The sequence below is a fragment of the Hyalella azteca genome, unplaced genomic scaffold (genome assembly GCF_000764305.2).
Source record: "Hyalella azteca isolate HAZT.00-mixed unplaced genomic scaffold, Hazt_2.0.2 contig654, whole genome shotgun sequence".
Lineage (NCBI taxonomy): Eukaryota > Metazoa > Arthropoda > Malacostraca > Amphipoda > Hyalellidae > Hyalella > Hyalella azteca.
In genome coordinates, this window is record NW_025930993.1 from 28,238 (window position 1) to 49,156 (window position 20,919).

Genomic DNA, 20,919 nt, shown 5'->3' on the forward strand with positions numbered 1-20,919 from the left:
TCGGCACTTTGGTGAGAAAACAAGTACAAAGATTCAGTTACCTAAAATATTATCCTGTATTCCTCAAAAAAACTTGAAGGCATCACATGCTCCCTTTAATCACCTGCCACTTTTATCTTGTCGTTCAACGCCATTTTTCTAGGAATATTATTTTCACTGAGCATCTTTCGAGCCGAAGCACCTTAGCCTATCTAGTGAAATATTTGGGAGATCTGAAGAGTTTAAAAACAAATATAAAAAAGCCAAAATTTATATTAATGTTTCAGAGTGTGGATCATTTTATTTCATGGCACGGAAAATTCTTCTGATAAAGCTGGTTATCTAATATAATAAGGACTAATTATCATAAAACGTTTTAGAGTTTTACGCCTCGAATCAAATTTTTAATATAAAATGCGGATATTTAAAATTCTCAGGGACTCTGAATAAGAGTTAGTATTGTTTATAAATAAAGAAATCCTCTTTTAATTTTCTAATGCAATTTTGAAACTGAACTTGATGCCCCTAAGCATCAGACTAGCGATAGTTGGAGACCTTGTCGTTAGTAATTAGTCTCTTGTCTTAAATTAGTTATTATTCCCCAAATAACCAGATCCTTCAGGACTTCATGAGTAATTTTCAGCTCTACTGCCAGAGTTGCATCCAAAACTCTATTGTTAATAGGAGGAAATTGTTAATAAGAGCTTTATGATTGGCATTTCAAATAATTTTGAATGAACATGTCGATCCCGCCTTTCACGCGTTGGATTACAACAAACACTGAATATCATCCTGTACTTTAAATAACATTCGTGTACGCATTGAACTAATGTGTTATTTTTTAATTTTATAAGATAAAGAAGAATCAAGGCAATGAAACAATGGAGTGAATGAATTGGTCATATTTCTATCGTAATTTAAGCCGTTTTCGGGTCTGAAGAGCATGTTTATAAATCATATAAACAGGAAGATATTATCGCTATTTCCTCAATCAAGGTCATCGAATTAATTTTAAAGTAAATTCAGGTTATATATTTATAAATCGTTTAATCTAATCAACTATAAATGGTAACCAATTAATTATGAATGTTATCCGACAACTATGAACTATATATTTCTAAACGAAGCTTTATTACTAAGAGATCCAGGACTTATACGCTACAGATAGAAAATTTTTACAAAACGAACACGTGTTTACATGTTATTTCATGTTCCTAACAACCATATAGATAACATAAAAGTAAGAATAAAAATACAAGAATCAGAATAAACCCGAGTAAATGATATTAAATTCTCCTAAAACAACGATTAAACCAAAAATTTGGTTAATTAGTCTTCTTCAATTGTATAATAATGAAGAATTTAATATTTATTTCCCAACTTATTTCATCCTTAGTTATGGATGAATGTAATTCACTAGAAGTCCACACAATTTTACAAATCAACTTTAGAATGAAAGAAACTTTTTTAGTTCAGTGTTGTTTACATGTAAACATTGTTGACTGACGTTAACATACTTTTCATGTGAAGATCTTTGAATTCAGAAGAGTTTGTATCCAGAAAATCGGAGGCTTTAGAATTGCTCTATAAACTAGCCGCTAAAGGAAAGTTCTCTGGAACGAGAAGTGTTTCATAGCAGTATCACAGATCTGCCCCATAAACTCGTTCTCTTCAATGGCTGTGGGGTAACTTTATAATTTTCTATAGACCGGTGATTGCTAACCCCCGCGCTTTTTGCTACAGATAGAACCCATAACTGATTATCAATTAAGGGGCTCCTCAACCACGAGTAACACGTACTGGCTTCTCACCCTCCTACCTGACGCCCTAAACTCTCCGATCGTATTTCCTGCAGATGGAACCTTTCGTCCTGGCGGAACCTAGCGTTTTGGTGGAACCTTGCGTCCTGGTGGAACCTTGCGTTCTGGTGGAACCTTGCGTCCTGGCGGAACCTTGCGTCCTGGCGGAACCTTGCGTCCTGGTGGAACCTTGCGTCCTGATGGAACCTTGCGTCTTGGTGGAACCTTGTGTCCTGGTGGAACCTTGCGTCCTGGTGGAACCTTGCGTCCTGATGGAACCTTGCGTCTTGGTGGAACCTTGCGCCCTGGTGGAACCTTGCGTCCTGGTGGAACCTTGCGTCCTGATGGAACCATGCGTCTTGGTGGAACCTTACGTCCTGGTGGAACCTTGCATCCTGGTGGAACCTTGCATCCTGGTGGAACTTTGCATCCTGGTGGAACCTTGCGTCCTGGTGTATCCTAGCGTACTAGTAGAACCTTGCATCCAGGTGGAACCTTGCATCCTGGTGGAACCATGCTTCCTTGTGGATCCTTGTTTCCTGGTGGATCATTGCGTTTCGGAGACCCCACGACACCTGCTGATCCATGGCACCTTCAACTCGGCTGGCTCCTTTCTAGTTTTCCTTCATTTCGTTCTTTATTTAATTAAATGTTGAGTTGGTTACTCGTGTTTCGATTTGCATCTCGTGAAGAGGCCTATGCTACTTGGATTACTGGCATAGTTGTGGTCCTTATTCCTTTACACCGAGACCAATGTCGAATGAGCAACTATAGTTCAAGGAGCTTAAACCATCGTAAAATTTTATACATTAAATTAATACAACACCACAATGTGACGTGATAATAATTTCGTAGTTTTTAGAACAAAAATCAAGTAACACACAAGTTGAAAATCAAGAAGGAGCAATCTACATGCTGATATAACCACCTAAATTAGTATAACGAATCAATGCTTCGAGATCGATCCTTGCAGAGCATGTGGAGAAATTTTCCAAGCCTCATCCACACCGACACATGATGAAGAAGAATACTTCGTGTATTAAAAACCAGTACACATACTACACAAGTGTGGTTATTCCTATAGATAGAAGAGTCCGATGTAGGTTGAGGATGAAACTAATTTATTTGTTTCTAGTCTTCGTTGTAGTCTTGGTTATTTTCAACAGATTGACTTTTCCGGAAATGTCCTCTGCGTATCAACACAACGAACAGGAAGGTCCACAGCTGTTGAAGTTAAAATTAATCAACTTTTTAATTGCAGGAAACATGAATCGATAACTTTAAGGAAATTAAAATTTTTCAACTTCAAAGACAAGCATGATTGCGTCTAATGAATTCCATTTCTACATTTAAATTTTATCCATTAAGTAAGAAAAATAGGTCGTAGACTTAGGCATAGAAATGTGCAATAAACTCATGTTCGATTCTCACGAGCTGCTTGTATTTCGAGTCAACTGAATGTTGGAAGCTTTCAAAAACTTATTTTACACGAAACCTGATCAACAAATAGCAATTGAATGAGATAGAATCCCCCCAAAAAAACTGAAAACTAAAAAAATTATCTGATGAAATTTTAACGATTTAAGAGAACATATGTAAACACAAGATAATGTAAACGTAGTGAGAACATGAAACAGTGATAAATGCTGCTCTGCAGGGAACACGTGATGGTGCCTAGCAAAATAGATAGGATAATTATTAACAGAGTATAGACAAACCTGCTGAGTATAAACAAACCTGCAGAATAAACACAATCCTACAGACTAAAAACACGACTGCAGCGTATAAATAAGCTTACAGAGTATAAGCAGGTCTGCCTAGTATAATAATTCTGAATGTATATACACCTGCAGACTATAAAAAACTTGCAGATAATAAAAAACCTGAATGTAAAAACACCGGCAAAGTATGAACAAACCTGCAGAGTAAAAAACCTGAATGTAAACACACCTGCAGAGTATGAACAAACCTGCAGAGTAAAAAACCTGAATGTAAACACAAAGTCTTGGTTATTTTCAACAGATTGACTTTTCCGGAAATGTCCTCTGCGTATCAACACAACGAACAGGAAGGTCCACAACTGTTGAAGTTAAAATAAATCATCTATTAATTGCAGGAAATATCAATCGATAAATGGAAGGAAATAAAAAGGAAATATCAACTTCAAAGACAAGCATGATTGCGTCTAATGAATTCCATTTCTACATTTAAATTTTATCCATTAAGTAAGAAAACATAGGTCGTAACAGACATAGAAATGTACAATAAACTCGTGTCCCATTGTCACTTAGCTGCTTGTATTTTGAGTCAACTAAATGTTGAAAGCTTTCAAAAACTTGTCTTAATCAAAAACTGATAAACAATTAGCAAATGAATGATCTAGAATCGAAAAGTTTGAAATCCTAGAAAAACACTGAAAATTGAAAGAACATCAGAAGAAATTTCAACAATTTAAGAGAACTCATGTAAACATTAAATAATGTAAACGTATGTGAGAGCATGAAACAGCGATAAATGCTGCTCTGCAAGGAACACTTGATGGTGCTATGGGAAAATAGATACAATTAGTATGAACAGGACAAACCTGCAGAGTATAAACAAACCTGCAGAGTATAAACAAACCTGTAAGAAGCAGACTATGAGCGCCATGCCGCTGCTGAGGCCAGTGAAGAGCTCGAGGTAGCGAGATACCGCCTCCCCGCAGCTCAGATGGAACTGATTGCCTGTGATCTGGATAATAATAAACACATTTGCAAATATATAATGAGCTTTCTTTAATTCCGCTTAGGAAAAATATCTGGGGTCAATCCGTTTCAAAATCCCGGTTACTCCTAGCATTCACCATCACAGTAGGAATGTTTGAAAACTCAGCCCCTGAGAGGTCTCTTGTTAATCTGCATTTACTCATTGTTCACCATAAGCCAAACTCTTAATTGTGCCATCTCAACCAAGCAAATTTTATACAATTTTAAACAATTACAAATCGATTCCGTAGCTCTGCATCAAGGCGACTGCCTGTACATCAATACTATACTATACTATACTATACTATACTATACTATACTATACTATACTATACTATACTATACTATACTATACTATACTATACTATACTATATATACTATGCTATACTATAACCAAATAAAATGTCACATAACCCAAAAATTGCGTAATAAAAATGTGCACCCATGATGAAACTACATTTTAATGTAAGTTTATCACACTGATCTTATTACGACATGTTTAATGTTGCCACTAGAAGGATGACGTTCTCCTAGAAAGATTGTTAATATCAATCTGCGATACTGACCTGATTACGACACGTGTTCGGCACTGGCAGGCGTACGTTCTTCCAGTCCATGGGGCTGTATGCGCCGCAACATTCGTACTGCAACATGAAATTCCCTCAGTTATTCTAGCACGACAATCAAGCGAGAACATGAATACAAATTAATACCAATTATAGCATGTACGCCAGTCAAATAATTAGCTTTTAAGTTGCCAAGCCACTTTTCATGGACTTTGCATGGACTTTGGACTTTGCGTTTCGTAAATGTAATACTTAAAAGGCCTGTATATCCATTTGTTCAAGCGCAATTTAAAGCTTTAGTATGTTTTTATTTTCTGCGTAATAAAACTTAACAAACTTAATCTGTAAATTACGAGATCAAATGGTAGCTTTTCAGATCGCTTTCGATCTAGCAATTGCAGGTGACCATTGTCTTGTAATTGAGATTTCGTTTGTTTAAATTCAGAAGCGCGCGAAAGACGTTTACGCGAGACTACTGTTTATTTGAAGAAACGAGGCGAACCAAAGAATAAGATTGACGAGCAACGTTTCATAAGTTTTTATCTGGTAATCTATAGTATTATTTCTATTATATATATTATACATTCTTATTACATATTCCTTATGACTCTCATATCCAATGCATAAACTAATTTTACGTCAGCGCGAATTCCAAGCCCCCACTCAAATGCAATAAGTCTTCGTTCCCTTGTTTTGCAGCAGTGTAATTGGAGATACTCATTTGGCTTTCATATATTTGCATTTAAATTAATAAGATTCAAATTTAGAGCTCAACTTTAAAGAAGTAAACACTGATAACGAAGACTTATCATTAATTGCTACCCTCGTTATTAGGCTGACGCAATAATCAAAGACGCAAGATTATTGTTTTGATACGGTTACTTAGTATGGAAAATATAATTTCAGGAGCGTAAATTAAATTAAAGGTAAAATGATTTTGTGAGATTTTGCACGAAATCGGGAGAAAAACCCGGTTATACTAGAAGAGACTTTAGTCTCTGATTGAAAATAAAGATATTCCGGGATAATTTATTTGAAATAAATTGGCAATAATTTTTAGGAAGCGGAAGTAATTTCCGGCATTTTTTGCATTCTGAGAGTTCTATGAATTACAATTCTGTCAAATAAGGATGTCCAGCACGCAAATGAATACATAGTAATTAAGCCACTCACTTGCTCCTGTATGTGATCAGCCATGTATTTGGATGGCATGTCTGAGTAGTAAACGATGAGGTAGCCATAGAACAGTTCACTGATCAGAGGCTTGGCTGCGGTCTGTTCTAGTCCGGACTGCAGCAAGTAAACCGAGCCTCCGAGGTTCAGGAAAAAGCTCACCACGCTCAGCACAACGAACTGTAGAGAATATAGAATAGAATAGAAGTGTCGGCGTTGAAGAAATAGGCCCATGGCATTACTAACTTAATATGATTTATTGAGTTAGTGAGAAGGGTTGTTTCTTATAAGTTGGTAGACACACGAGTGTGCGATAAGATTTAATATGTATGAAGGCATTTATGAACGTAATCCTGGTTATTAGTTAATTACTAATGACAGTAATCCATTAATGAGCACGATTTACTCGGTAACTTATGATAATTACTTGAACTTAACTTATCAATGATGATTATTATACGTTTATGTACTGATAATTTTTGCGTTACTGCAGAAATAAGAAATTACAAACATATAACTGTATCCGAATTTATCGAGCTAACATTTTCTAACAAGTATTCGCCACTCCAAGATAACACGATCACTAAAAAAACTTGTTTAAACTTGTTATTATACATGCCTTTACTAACAAAGATAAACATATAGAAATTTGCGTTACTACTAATGGCTCAACTCACACAGACGAAGACAGAGAAGCTCCTGAAACTTGTTATTATACATCCCTTTACTACCAGAGAAAATCATACAGAAATTTGCGTTTCTACTAATGGCTAAACTNTCTGTGCAATACTTACGAAGAAAATGACGTTGAAGATGTACATCAGGTATTTGGACATCTTTGTGCCGAACCCAAAGTATGGTTCTTCGTAGAAATCCATTTTATTTATTTGTATTGCTTAAATTTATTCGAAAATATATGGATTTTAACACTGATTTTTCCAGTCGATTTTTTTTCTTATAAATTATTCACATTCTATTCACGTTAGCATTTTATCAAGGTTTTAAGTAAAAGATAATTCGCAATAATGAAATTTTATTTTGTTTTATTTAAGCATTTTCGAAGAATTTTACACTCATCTCTGCGCTCGAGACGAAAAAGACAGTTTATTCAATTATTACTATTATTTTCACTTCTCTACCCATTTTAAGGCTACTCCATTTAACACCATACGGGCATTTTCCTGACATATCATCCCTTCAAATATGCTGGTGTGGGTAGTGTCTTAATTATAGAATATTCGCATTCCAATAACAAATCAGGCTCCGTTTATGGTACTGAGAAAACTAGGTAGCAGAAATATAGATTCAAACTTTCAGTTTTGCAGAACTCTTCATGTATCAAATGAAAAAATTTGTTGCCTCATTAAAATGGTTTTATTAGATTTTTTTATTACATTCAAGGGAAGGAAGGAAGTCTGTTTCAGGTGCGAATATTAGCTTGCAGTACTGGCAGGAATTTTTAATACAAGATAAAATTAAAAACAAAACTATGTTTTTTCTATTGCTGGATCCAATAGATGTTCATTAATTGACTTTCAGGATTTCAGATGACTCAACAAGCACCAAATATAATCAGAAATTTCAAGGGCACGCTTACATCTATTTAAGCTAGTAAATATTTTCCAAACCAGCTAAAAGTTTACTTTTCTATAGTATATTCTTACAGCTGATCAAACAAACGCAGAGCTTTATTCTTTTTCCCCGAACGCTTCACTCTTCACCAATTGTTAAGAGAAACAATTAATCCCTGTAAAAAATTCTGTCACTCACTGAACTACACAATTTAAGTAAAATACCTCTACCAGCTGTTGAAAAGCTTTTAAAATTATCTTCTCGCCCTTTTGTGTACGAGTCGATATGTAACATAATAATGTATTAAAATTAGATACGAAAAACAATTCTTAGTGATCATTCATTTCTTGATAACATTATTATTATTTATATCGATGTAATTAATTAGAAATTAATTAACATTCTATATACATCTCGGGGAATGTATTCAAATACACATGCAGCCATGGCACAACTTGATAATATACTCATAAATTAAATTCTCATAATCGGACGTTGATGTTATTTCTAAACTTTCTCTAGGGTAAGCTGTGACTTATCCCAGCTGAAGCTATTATTGTACTGTAAGTTTAATCAGTCTGCTGATAATTATATACGACTCGCCTCGAGTTTTGAGGCTTAAAAGAATCACTGCCTTAAAGACCGGTAGTCTGGAGATAAGATTGCCAGGTGACACTTGGAGTGGCAATTACCCTGAAACTACCAAAGAATGAACAATGATAATCCGTTAATTATTGTTACAAAAATAATTTTAATGACCCTTTGAAAAATCTAAACATTCCATTTCGTTAACAAAACAATTGAGCAGTGAGCGTCGCTGAATTTCCAAGATACAATAACATATTTGTAAAAAAGAAACATAGATGACCACACGTGTGATAGATTTTTTAAACGTAGCCATAAAACTAAAACGGTCACTTTAATATGGTTATTTCATGATGAAAGGGGTAACTCAGCCAATAATTTAACGCACAGATGAAAACGACCTAATTGCATGTTACATGTGAAGGAGAAAAATTATCGCCGAATCAGTGATCACCGCAAATATTTATTGCAGTGCAGAAGAATATGAAGGCTTTAATGGGGGTTTCGATGAAATTAATAAATTAAATAATTAGAAATTGGAAATAATAACGAGAAATTTGAAAAAATTACGAGCAAACAAAAGAGTACATAGACATCGCTCAAGGTACTGTATGAAATACAGTCTCGGAATTGTGCACTTTGTTGCAAGACCTTGCTCCCTAAAGATTGACATATGTGATGTCGTTTTATATTGGGAATGTCGCGTAGCTATAACAGCTATATTTTCATTTTAAGATTAAAATTATTGTCAGTATCGATTTCTCATAGCTTAAAATACCCACACCAATGGCGATTAAATTATACGAACAAATTTCGAGATTTGTCATGTTCAACGAGTGCATGCTTAATTACCCGACTTCTTCCATAACCTGTTCCTTTAGTTGTTCGGCTACGTATTAAAGAAACACTTGTATTGCCAGAAACCGATCGTGTTATGGAACAATTTGAAATATTTATGAAATAGGTTTATAGGAAAATGGAGCTGCAGGGGTTGGTGTTTCGTAGGAATAATTTGGGATGTAGATATGTATATGGTGTGGCGTCCATTCCAATGATTATAGTTAGTATAGATTCTCTGTCTGTCTTTATGCTTGTGATAATGGATTGGTTTCGATACTAGTATTCATATAATTCGAGTATAAAGTAATAATTAGATTAGAATTATTTTCAATAATGAAATTTTTCTCTGGCAGTAACGCTGGAGCACTCAAGCTCTCAAACTTAAACTACGTGGATCTTTGGTGCAAAACGGAAATCATGAACTATAAACATCAAACTAATAAGAAAATTAACTCAGTTTTCGACACATAAGGGGCAAGCGAGGCTGTAGGAAGGATATTCGTGTCTCATACACATTAGGCCTAGCTCATAATCGAGGATTGAGCTTAATGCAATTTAATGTCACATGAAATGTCACTGCTCCGCTGAATTTGTGCATGTTTATCCTCTTATTGTGAATTTAGCAAATTTTGTCATGAGTTTTTCGTATTAGTGGCACAATTGTTTTAGAAGCTGCATTGCCGTGGCATATCTTACAATTAAGATAATACAAGTAGACTCAGCATACGATTATAAAAAGCAAATGTTTTAAAATCGTCTCTGGAATTTGTACTTCTCTGTATAATTTATTAAGTGCATCACAATTATTCATTAAGTATAGTTTGGAGCGCGAAAAAACAAATTAACATCAATTATATGCATTATTACGCATGGCTTCAGTTTCTTTTTGCGTTTGAGTATAAGTTTAATTTCCTTTATCATATCAGACGACCCTGATAAACTATAGCGCTGCTGATACACTGATAAACAAATGTAAGCTTCATAACTTAATGATAACTTCCTTCTGCTCTATTTTTCCTGCCGTGATCTCTTAAATTAGAGCAAATTGACATTAAAATATGCAATTCCATTTCAAAAAGCTTTGTAGCAATTTTTTTAATCATCTTTTGTGGAAAATTTTCGTATCGAGATTTCGGGCGTAGAAGTCGGTTTATTATTCGAATTTGAATCATATACAGACAGTCAAGATTGAATAAGAAGAATTATTTTAAAAATTGACAAACTATTTCCAAAGTTTTTCTTTATTGTGATAATCTAAATTAAGAAAATATGCGCAGAAGCTCGAATCTTTTCCATGAATTAAATAGGCACGAAATATTTCAGAGTAAATTGTTTTTTAAGCACGTTTCGATCTTAAAATAATTGACGGAAAAATAAATCATTTAAAGTGTGAGAGACATCCTGAGATATTGAAGAACATTTCCGATTAATTCGTATTTGAGAGCAACAGTTAATAATAATAATAATAATAATACTAATAATAATAATAATAATAATAATAACAATAATAATAATAATAATTTCTTATTAATCCAATTGCAATTCAACTTATATGTAAAAAAACATATAAAACACACAGTTGCCATGCGCTGTTGAATAGAAATAATTTCTCATTAAAATTTGAGTATGTGAGCCACGTTTATCATTGAAAGAGAGAAGCCTAAAGATGCCCGAGGTCGCAGTGCAATATTGAAGAAAATAATTTCTTATCATTTGAATTTGTGAGCCACCGTTTATCATTGAAAAACTATAGCTACAAAGTATCCAAAGACGTCATTCAACGTTGAAGAAAGTCCCGCCAACGTGTGAAGTGATGATCACAAGGCACTCGATTAAACGCACGTGTTTTGATGTTGCGGTATCGTAAAGCGATCGCCGACTTATCGCTTCGAAAAGCTCACGTAATCTAGATCATTAGGTTTTATTGAGGCTCCTTGCTTATTAATTTGAAGTTTCGTGGTTACATTAAGTGTTTGTGGCCGTTAATGTAGGGTACAAAATTACAATAAAGAAAATCGTCTAAGAGTATAACGATATGCTCAGGGATAGTTTTTAGCACTAGAGTAGTAGAAAACAAATTTAACAGAGCAGCAATTTTTTATTCAAATTAAATGGAATGAACTGTGTTATCGAATGATGATTCCAATTTCTAGATTTTCTTTTCATTGGGCTCTAGTTTCCCTTAATATATTCCATAATTCCACGCCATGGAAAGAAAATGAACAAGGGACGGAATGTATTTAGTATTTTTTCGATCTGAAAAATAAGGGCATCTGCAAACTAAAATTTAAAAATTATATTTATCGACCATTTTCTCACTGATAGGTAATCCCCAGATTTTTAACAGGAACGGTCATTCCACTTTACTGTGAATTTTCTTAGATGCAGACGTTCTATTTTGCTCTGACGTTGTTTGTGTTAATTTTGCTCCTTCTTGAATTGCATTATGGCTTTAAAAGAAGTAGACTTAAAACATGACCCTCAAATAGCAGTTGCAGACCCAAAAACGTCTCTTGAAAAAGAAGTTGCCGCCCTAGAATATTGCTCAAAAAAAGCAGGTGTAGTCCTTAAACATGACTTTAAAAATCAGTTGCCGCCGTGGAAGATAGCCCTAAAAAGAGCTGTTGCACGCGTGTAACATGACCCATAAAGAGCAGATGAAACTGGATAACAGTGCCCAAGAGAGCAGTTGCAGCCGTAAAACAGTGCCCTAAAAGAGCAGTTGTAGCTGTACAACGGTGCCCAAGAGAGAGCAGTTGCAGCCGTAAAACAGTGCCCTAAAAGAGCAGTTGTAGCTGTACAACGGTGCCAAGAGAGAGCAGTTGCAGCCGACAAACAGTGCCCTAAAAGAGCAGTTGTAGCTGTACAACTGTGCCCAGGAGAGAGCAGTTGCAGCCGTAAAACAGTGCCCTAAAAGAGCAGTTGTAGCTGTACAACGGTACCCAATAGAGAGCAGTTGTAGCCGGATAACAGTGCCCTAAAATAGCAGTTGTAGCTGTACAACGGTGCCCAAGAGTGAGCAGTTGCAGCCGTAAAACAGTGCCTATAAAGTGCAGTAGGAGATCTAACACCCATAAGTGTGACTTTTTTATCGCTGATTATTACCGACGTATTGGCGCTGTCCTCCCGGCACAAGAAGCAGGCGTCACCAGATGCCACTCTGGAGCGTTGGCAGTCGTTCCTTGGATCAAGATTCGACTCGAGTTTTCATAAAAACTTAGGGTATGGTTTTGTGAAAGCAAAATGGGTTTGGCTTTTCTTAAAATGTTGCAAGAATTCTCATTACTTTTTTCAATTAGTTATTAGTTAGATGGTATAATTTCAGTGGATACATTGTGAATGGTGTATGGATTTGGTGTTTGTGACGAAATTTCTGTTTGGGTGAACAATATGAACTAATTCCGCTACAACTCAATTGAATATTGACTATACATGACTTTTTAAACATGGCCGAAAATTGCAGAATAATAAAAAATTTAAATGCATAAAATTCTTGTAATTTAATTTTGTCATCACTAATATCGATTTTTTAATATATGAATAATTTTGCTCTCCCACCAATTTTTCGTGAGGCTGTATCACCTTTGGGCGAAATGTCGCAACACGATTTTCGCTTTTAATCATAGAACTTGTGGGTTAATCATAACTTGTTAATCATAACATAACTTGTGGGTTAATCTGTCATATTTGAATTTTTTATTAAGAATTTTGATGGCTTATCCTAAATACTGAAATTAATTCCTGAATATTTTTTGATAATTCTTAGATTGAGTTAATTTCGAAATTACTCGTTCATATTCGATGTTTTTCCTGAAGTTTGAGACAGCATCTGGAGAAGGAGTAGCTTACAGTTGAAGGTTCTGTGGGCTTGTTAAGAGCGTGATCATGGATTTAATAATGTTAATAATGAAAATATAATGTTAATAGAGAAAATACAATGTTAATAATAAAAAAATGTAAATTATGAATACATCTAATTTAGCTTTTTAAGTGGGAAAGATGTGAAGATTACACGTCACGTGCAACACACGACTGGTGCCGAATGGTCAAGAAGTGCTGTCTATATATTAGCTCGACCACATTAATGTAGACAGCTTTATCTTTGGGGGCAAGGTCATCATCAATGAATTGAGAAGACCAAGTGATCTTAATTAAATATTGAAGCATAGTTAAGCACTAGATTAAAAAGATTTCATTTTGAGAGAACTCATAGATAAGCATGACGTAAGCAAAGACTTGATACGCATTGCTTGCATACGTGACCGGAAGAAATGATTAAGCGCTAATAAGAATTTATGGCCAGCGACAAATACTTGGTCATGAACTAATTACTTGCGTGGTCTGTCTGTCTTGAAACATCACAATTTTATCAAATGTCTGTAATTCTTAAATGCCTTGGTTATTAACTTTTTTATGCATCTGAATAATTCCAATGAATGGAGAAGCGTTACGTTGAAAAGTTCGACGGAACCCCTTCACGAGTTTTTGTCAAATTATCAAATTATTATTATTATTATTAATATTATTATTATTATTATTATTATTATATAATAGTGAATTATAGCGCAATTTATCAATTGATCAATGCAACTAATATTTATCCTTTATCCTTCCTTAAGCCATATTTGAGCGATTTTCTTGTTCACATTTTTTAGTTCAGCAGGATTGAATATTCATCATCAGGATCATGGATTACGATGATGAGGATGAGTACTCACTGTACCACATGGGTACGGCGGAGAGAGCTGGACGTACCTTCATGTACTCGTTTAATACTCTGTTCTTTGTGAGTATATACTTAGTAGTTATTTATTGGTGCCTATATTAAACTGATTCAACACTTCACACACACACGCATCTTGCCTGTAATTTTGTATCAGTTTTTCAATAAGCGGCTTTCATTTATTTCACCTGCGAATAAACGGATTTCATTCATTTCTCTTACGTGTATTATTGCTTTAATTTGCAGTGGTACTTATTAAACTTTTCTCACACATTTTTCCGGCGTGTATAATTACAATAATTTTATAGGCTACTTAGTAAACTGTTTTCATGTAGTTATTCGGAGCATTTCGATCCATGGCATTATTTAAACATTTGATATTGTACAATGTACAGCTTTTAAACTCTAGTTCATGCGGGTCTCTACTGTCAACAGTAAACAATTGTTGTAAATTAGTACCATTGTCTTTTATATTTACAATGCTCATTTTTGCTTTGCCTTTTGTTTTTCTTTGTAGAATTTAACAACTGCAAAATTTATTGCACGTTGTATCCGTTGCTTGGACGATTAGCAACAAATTCAAAGGAAAGATTTCGTGATAACCAAGTCACTATTATACAAAATTAAACGCTCTGCAATGATTTAAAGTTCATTCAGATGTATGAATGGGATTTTGTACAAATATCAATGCTGCTCTCTTTGCACTTGTGTGGGTAATCTTGATCCACTTTGGCCCGGTATTAAGGCATATCGTTTCAAGGTCCGTTCTCATTTTGTGATATGGGTAAGAAAGTGTGTCACTGTTTGTTTAATATGACAATTTTTTGCGCATTTTCTCATTTATGGAAAAATGCACTATTGTGCTCACCATGTCCGTCTGTCTGTCTGTCCGTCTGTCTGTCCGTATTATTGTCTGTCTGTCCGTCCGTCTGTCCGTGACCTCAAGTTTTCGTCGACGAGGAAATGCGCTCTCTGTCACTCACTGCAGTGAGCACTGAGTTATATTTTTTCCATGAATGTCTTACATTATATGCACAAAGGTTACTCGCATTTGCGTGCTCTCAATGGCATTGTGAGAGGACCATTGACCCCATACTACTGAAGTGCGAAAAAGGACTTCAAATATTACAATATTTAATCTGATGCGTAGGAGATGCGTTCTACCTAAAACATCACACTATTAGTTATGAAACGCAAGAAAACGACTTCAAACTTTAAACTTTTTTATTTGAAACGTACTAAACCGACCTCAAAAATTGCACTATTTAATATGATACGTGGGAGAACAATCTCAAACATAACACTATTGTGCACGAAACAACGTACGAAAAGACCCCAAACTTCATATTATAAAGTATCAAGCGTACAAAAACGACCTTATCCATTACAATATTCAATATGAAACGTATACGAAAACCACCATAAATGTATCACACGGCAGAAGATGAAATGTACGACAACGACCTTGAAAATTACGCTATTCGAAAGAAAGTATACCTTAAATAGAGAAAGACAAGATTTCTAGTCTATTTTAACAAAGTACATTTAATCAACTTGTTTATGAACTATTGTGAATAGAAAGAAAATTTCTTATTAAAGCGAATTATGTTAGGAGCTCATTACTTATCCATACCTACTACTTATCTATAAGCTTGGGTTTTAGGTAAGATAAATGGAGAAGCCGCAACCAATATTATCTTCAAATTCACAAGGTGCATTGGTTAATCACAAACCTCAAGGCCCTTAATAGACGCTCAGATTTGATGATTTATGGGGCCATAAATATGGAGCGAAATTAAAGTAGCCTTGCTGCTACCAGAGACTTTTGATCTTGATCAACACGTCAATTAAGGTGGTGGTAACGCATGGAAAAATCGTCATGTTTTTCTACGCTAAAGTTGATTATTAGAATTAAATTGTTTGAATTTGTAATGCATTTTTCAGCATATTAAAAGACAGAAACCCTTGCGTACAAAATTCCTCGACACGCGGAATGATTCCTACTGCAAAAAAAATAAAAAATTGAAATTTCACAAATAGAGCAGAAACTTTTCTAATTATTAATAAAGACAATTGATGATGCTAAATATTATACTTCATATTATTTAGTCTGTTTGTAAAAATCAACATGTATATATTTATACATATAATTTAGTGCTGGTCTTCAATTCTTATTCCGATTATTCTACTTCATGAATTCGTAGACTTTGCAAAGTGTCATCAGAGGGTTCAAGTATTTGCTACTAATATTAAAATATTTGCTTCTGATAATGAATGTTTTGCTGTTGAATTTCAAAACACAAATAAGCTATAACAACTAAGATGTTCAACAGCAATAATAGGATTTAGCATCCCCAGTTCTGCTAGGGCAGGGATCGCTACGACACGCGGAATGATTCCTACTGCAAAAAAAATAAAAAATTGAAATTTCACAAATAGAGCAGAAACTTTTCTAATTATTAATAAAGACAATTGACGATGCTAAATATTATATTTCATATTATATAGTCTGTTGGTAGAAATCAACATATATATTTTTACATATAATTTAGTGATGGTTCTTCAATTCGTATTCCGATTATTCTACCTCATGAGCTCGTAGACTTTGCAAAGTGTCACCAGAGGTTTCAAGTATTTGCTACTAATATTAAAATATTTACTTCAGATAATGAATATTTTGCTGTTGAATTTCAAAACACAAATAAAGCTTATTTCAAACTCAAACTACACGCTTGTTCTCCGACAGGTGGCGGGCTCATGCATGTTCTCCATGGGGCTCTTTGTCCAATTCGACGAAGGCCTCAAAAACTCTTTGGGCTTCCTGGATTTCCCTGAATATTATACAGCAAACATCATCATCATGGTCGGCTCAACCATCCTAATGCTTGGTTCAGTCGCCGGATTAGTCGGCACCAGTTATTCTAATTACTTCTTGTTACTCATGGTCAGTGGCGCCAATCTAAAATTCCTTATCTAAATCATTAAAGTTTTCGTTGTAAGATTATCTAAGTTATCATGTCCTTGATCATATTATCGCATTCACCTTCTCTAGTTTTCGATAGTAGTCGGTTGGTTAGTAATGAATTTTACTGAACTTCACCAAATGTTAAATAAATCGGACTTCATTTATTCCAGTTCAAGAAACTACTACGGTAATTAAATCAATACGTCCTTGCAAGTCCCATGCAAAATGATACTTGCTGACCCAAACTTCGAATTATTTTTTCTTTATCACAGTTGATTATTTTATAAATTTAAATTTATGATAATTAAAATTTTCCATGATGTCCCAGTACCTGGCGCTGAGCGTGGTAAGTTTTTCGATCGACTTGAGCGGCGCAGTTTACCTTCTCTGCCAAGGCTTGATAAATGATACTGGCTGATCCAAACTTCGAAATATCTTTTCACTATCACAGTTAATTATTTTATTAATTTCAGTTGATGATAATTCAATTCTCCATGATATCCCAGTACCTGGCGCTGAGTGTGATCAGTTTTTCGATCGACCTGGGCGGTGCAGTTTACCTCCTCTGCCAAGGCTTGGAAGCCACGCACGCCTACCCAAGCATTAAAGAAACTTTCCAAGACTACATGTACCGCTACCAGTACGACATGGTGGCCAAGTATCGTGTCGATGTCATACAGGAATACGTGAGTCATCAAGGAATTTAAAAGTAAAGAAAATAGCCAAAAAGTTCACCATTTCTTATCGGAGAAAATGTTTCGGAGTGAAGCTCCATCGTCAGTTCAATTTGCGACTTGAGCAGCCAAGTGATTTTAATACTTATATCCGATCTAAATACGGTGAGTCATCAACAATTATATAAATATATTATTTGTTATTGTGCATGGAATGAATTATGCATTTTAAAGCCGTTTAATGGGCGCTGATTCACAATATATTGGTTGAAAAAAAAAAAGATTTTCCGCTGAGTAACAGCTGACACACCAACAATTCCATACAGTCAATTGCAAATAAATAGCAGTGTAAATATACGTGCATCTTTGTTTGATGAACCATACTTCTTTTGAGTCCGCATTGTGTCTATAACAATTGCATAATAATAATTGTCCTGTTCTTATTTTACAGTTATTTTTATTTTTATATATGATCGCTTTAACCAGATTATCAGCGGCAGTCTTACAATGTACATAGAACACGAAGCTAAATATACGGAACTATACTCATAAATGAATGGGTCAAATTGTCCAAATAGTGACACACTTTCTACGAATAATACTGCTACAACCTCTTGCCTGGGTCAGGATGACCTAAAGAGAGCAAAAAGTGTATAGCTATTTGGGTAAAGTCTTCTAATTTCCTTGCTTGCGCTGAACGTCTCGTGTCACAGATCTTTCTCTTTCTTATTTATTCTTATAGGAGCACTGGAAACTAGTCCATAAAGCCCCTTGCCTGAACTGGTTTTAATTGATACCTAACAGTCTAACAGCTCTGAAAGTGAAAAGCAGTAAAACGTGATAAAGGGAACAGTGAAAATTCCTTGCCACAGATCGGGTGCTGTGGAGCTGCTCTCCCCAGCGACTGGGTTGACATTCACATGCCCGTGCCCAACACGTGCAGGAATCAGGTTAGTGACATCATTTTTCACTAGTTTCTTTCTGTTTATAGTGTTTATAATCTAAGTATATATATCTAATCTAAGGTATATATAGATTGCACACCTCAAAACAAAAACATATCTTCAATTTAACGAACACTCAAAGCAAGGAATGGGTCAAAGTGTCCAACAAGTGACACTATATGTATGTACCTCAGAAACGTCTTTGCCGGGCCAAACTGGGTCCGAATGACCTAGATATGCGTAAAATGTGCATAGATATTTATAATAGATAATAGCGGTTTCAGCGCTTACTAGGCCGTAGGTCTGTAGCAGATTCTTAACATCGCTGAACATTCACAGCTTGTTGCGGTCTCGAACACGCAACTCACTGCTCGAATTATACTATGCTTAACCGTCAGGCCTCCTCGCCAATTCTGACCAGAAACTGTCACACAGATAGCTGGGATCGAACCCGCAACTCTTTGCTCTAATCCTAATACTCTGAACTGTAACCACTGGGCCCCCCTAGCTGTCTTCATATCTCGTTTAGACAATTCTTTTGATTCTCTGGATGAAATTAATGATTTTATTTATAATAATATAACAAAACATTCAGTCTTATAGTTCACTCGTTATATGGTACGGAGAAATGGCAGCAAACCGTACGGTGATGACATTTGATGGTTCAATCATACAGCTGACATTACAATGCATACTATTTTTCTCCGTAGACATTTTGAATTTAGCAGGTTTCTGTTAGATAATTGGTTTCATTCAAAATTGAGTACTGAGCAGTAGTCTACAGAATTTTCGAGTACCAACCAACTATTACAACATTTCAGCAACTAATTTGCATCTTTAGTTAAATATAAACTTATATAATAAGCTAATCATTTAAAAATTCATAAAATTTAATCCACTATCTCTGGACAGATCACAGGAAATCAGTACAAGAACAGTTGTGCAGAGATCATGTCGCGGTCTCTGGAGCTCTACACCGGCATCACCAGCGGCTTAACGCTCTGCATTTGCTTTCTGCAGGTGAATAACTGCATTCAGATTATTAGTATTATCAATATATCTATTTGCGAGATATATCTATTTACTGTATTATCTATTGTTCGTTGCTATCATTCGCAAATCTATTAGCACATGCGTTGCTGGCTGTCTTATTGCCAGATATGGAATGTATCAATAAAGTTATAAGGATTAAAGTATCGGCTTTTTTATTGTAACAATGACATGGTGAATAATTCACATAGGAATACGAATTTCGAAGACAGTCTGCCGCTCTAATCACTACGAAATCTGTTGACATATTTTCGAAAATAAATAAGTAACCTTGCTCCTGTTTTTGACAGCTATTCACGTTCATCTTCGTGGCTTGCATCTACCGTGGAGTTAAGCAGAGACAGCGAGCCATCAAATCCAGTATCATAAAACGATGATGGTCACGGCAGACTGGAAGTGAATCGTGGCACAGTTTTTCTTCAGACGTTTTAAGCCCTTATTAGACTGCATTATTTCAAACACACTGCCAGGGCAACAAAGGAGTGGCTTCGTAAGAAACATTTCAAAGTCCTGGAGTGACCTAGCCAGTCTCCCGATGTCAACCCCATTGAATACCTTTGGAGGGAGTTGCAAGTCCGTATTGCTCTCCGACAGCCCCCAAACATCATTGCTCTAGAGGAGATCTGCATGGAGGAATGGGCCAACAGGCCAGCAACAGTGTGTACCAACCTTGCAGAAAACGTTTGACCTCTGTCATTGCCAACGAAAGATATGCGATAAAGTTATAAGATGCACTTTTGTTATTGACCATTTACTTATTGTCCACCATCATTTGTAAATAACATCTTTAAAAGTCCAACAAAATGATTTTCTCAAAATGTTTTTACATATTGTCTTTTATAGTTGAGGTCTACCTATGATGTCAATTGCAGGCCTCTCTCATTACTTTAAGTGGGAGAACTTGCACAATTGTTGACTGACTAAATACTTATTTTCCCCACTGTATGTGGTCCGACTAGGGTTAAGGAAATCTCATCTTATTCGCTTCCATGAATTTATTAGGTCGAATTTGCACAAATAAACTGAACGCCTGTAAAAAAGAAGTCATGCTACTCAAAATTCATTCTGAAATTAATTAGTGTTCTCATTAATACCTTGCCTATAGTTATATAATAATATTTTAAAATTAATATCTAATTCGCATGCAACGCTTGCGCAAAAATTTAGTAAAGCATGGTTGATTAACTTATTTTTAAAAACGTGTTTTTAGGGCATTATAAGATCGAACAAAATAATCAACTGACGTTTGAGTTGAAAAAGAGAGCGACGGAAATATTCATAAAATTGAGGGGTAACTAACCAGA

At 35.2% G+C, this 20,919-nt stretch overlaps 2 protein-coding genes across 2 annotated transcripts; one reads left to right on the forward strand and one right to left on the reverse strand.

Annotated features, from left to right (window-relative positions):
• Nucleotides 1-824: 824 nt before the first annotated feature.
• On the reverse strand, nt 825-7,140 carry LOC108674599 (tetraspanin-2A). Its single transcript, XM_018162563.2, has 6 exons — nt 7,082-7,140; nt 6,940-6,961; nt 6,263-6,442; nt 5,090-5,167; nt 4,401-4,508; nt 825-3,002 (listed from the first exon to the last, which is right to left on the reverse strand). Exons 1-6 carry the CDS (start codon nt 7,138-7,140, stop codon nt 2,910-2,912), a joined length of 540 nt encoding a protein of 179 aa, XP_018018052.1. The 3' UTR covers nt 825-2,909.
• Nucleotides 7,141-13,883: 6,743 nt separating this feature from the next.
• Nucleotides 13,884-20,067, forward strand: LOC108674607 (tetraspanin-2A). Its single transcript, XM_018162571.1, has 6 exons — nt 13,884-14,045; nt 16,729-16,926; nt 17,454-17,633; nt 18,494-18,571; nt 19,478-19,585; nt 19,906-20,067. Exons 1-6 carry the CDS (start codon nt 13,947-13,949, stop codon nt 19,990-19,992), a joined length of 750 nt encoding a protein of 249 aa, XP_018018060.1. The 5' UTR covers nt 13,884-13,946; the 3' UTR covers nt 19,993-20,067.
• The last annotated feature ends 852 nt before the right edge of the window (nt 20,068-20,919 follow it).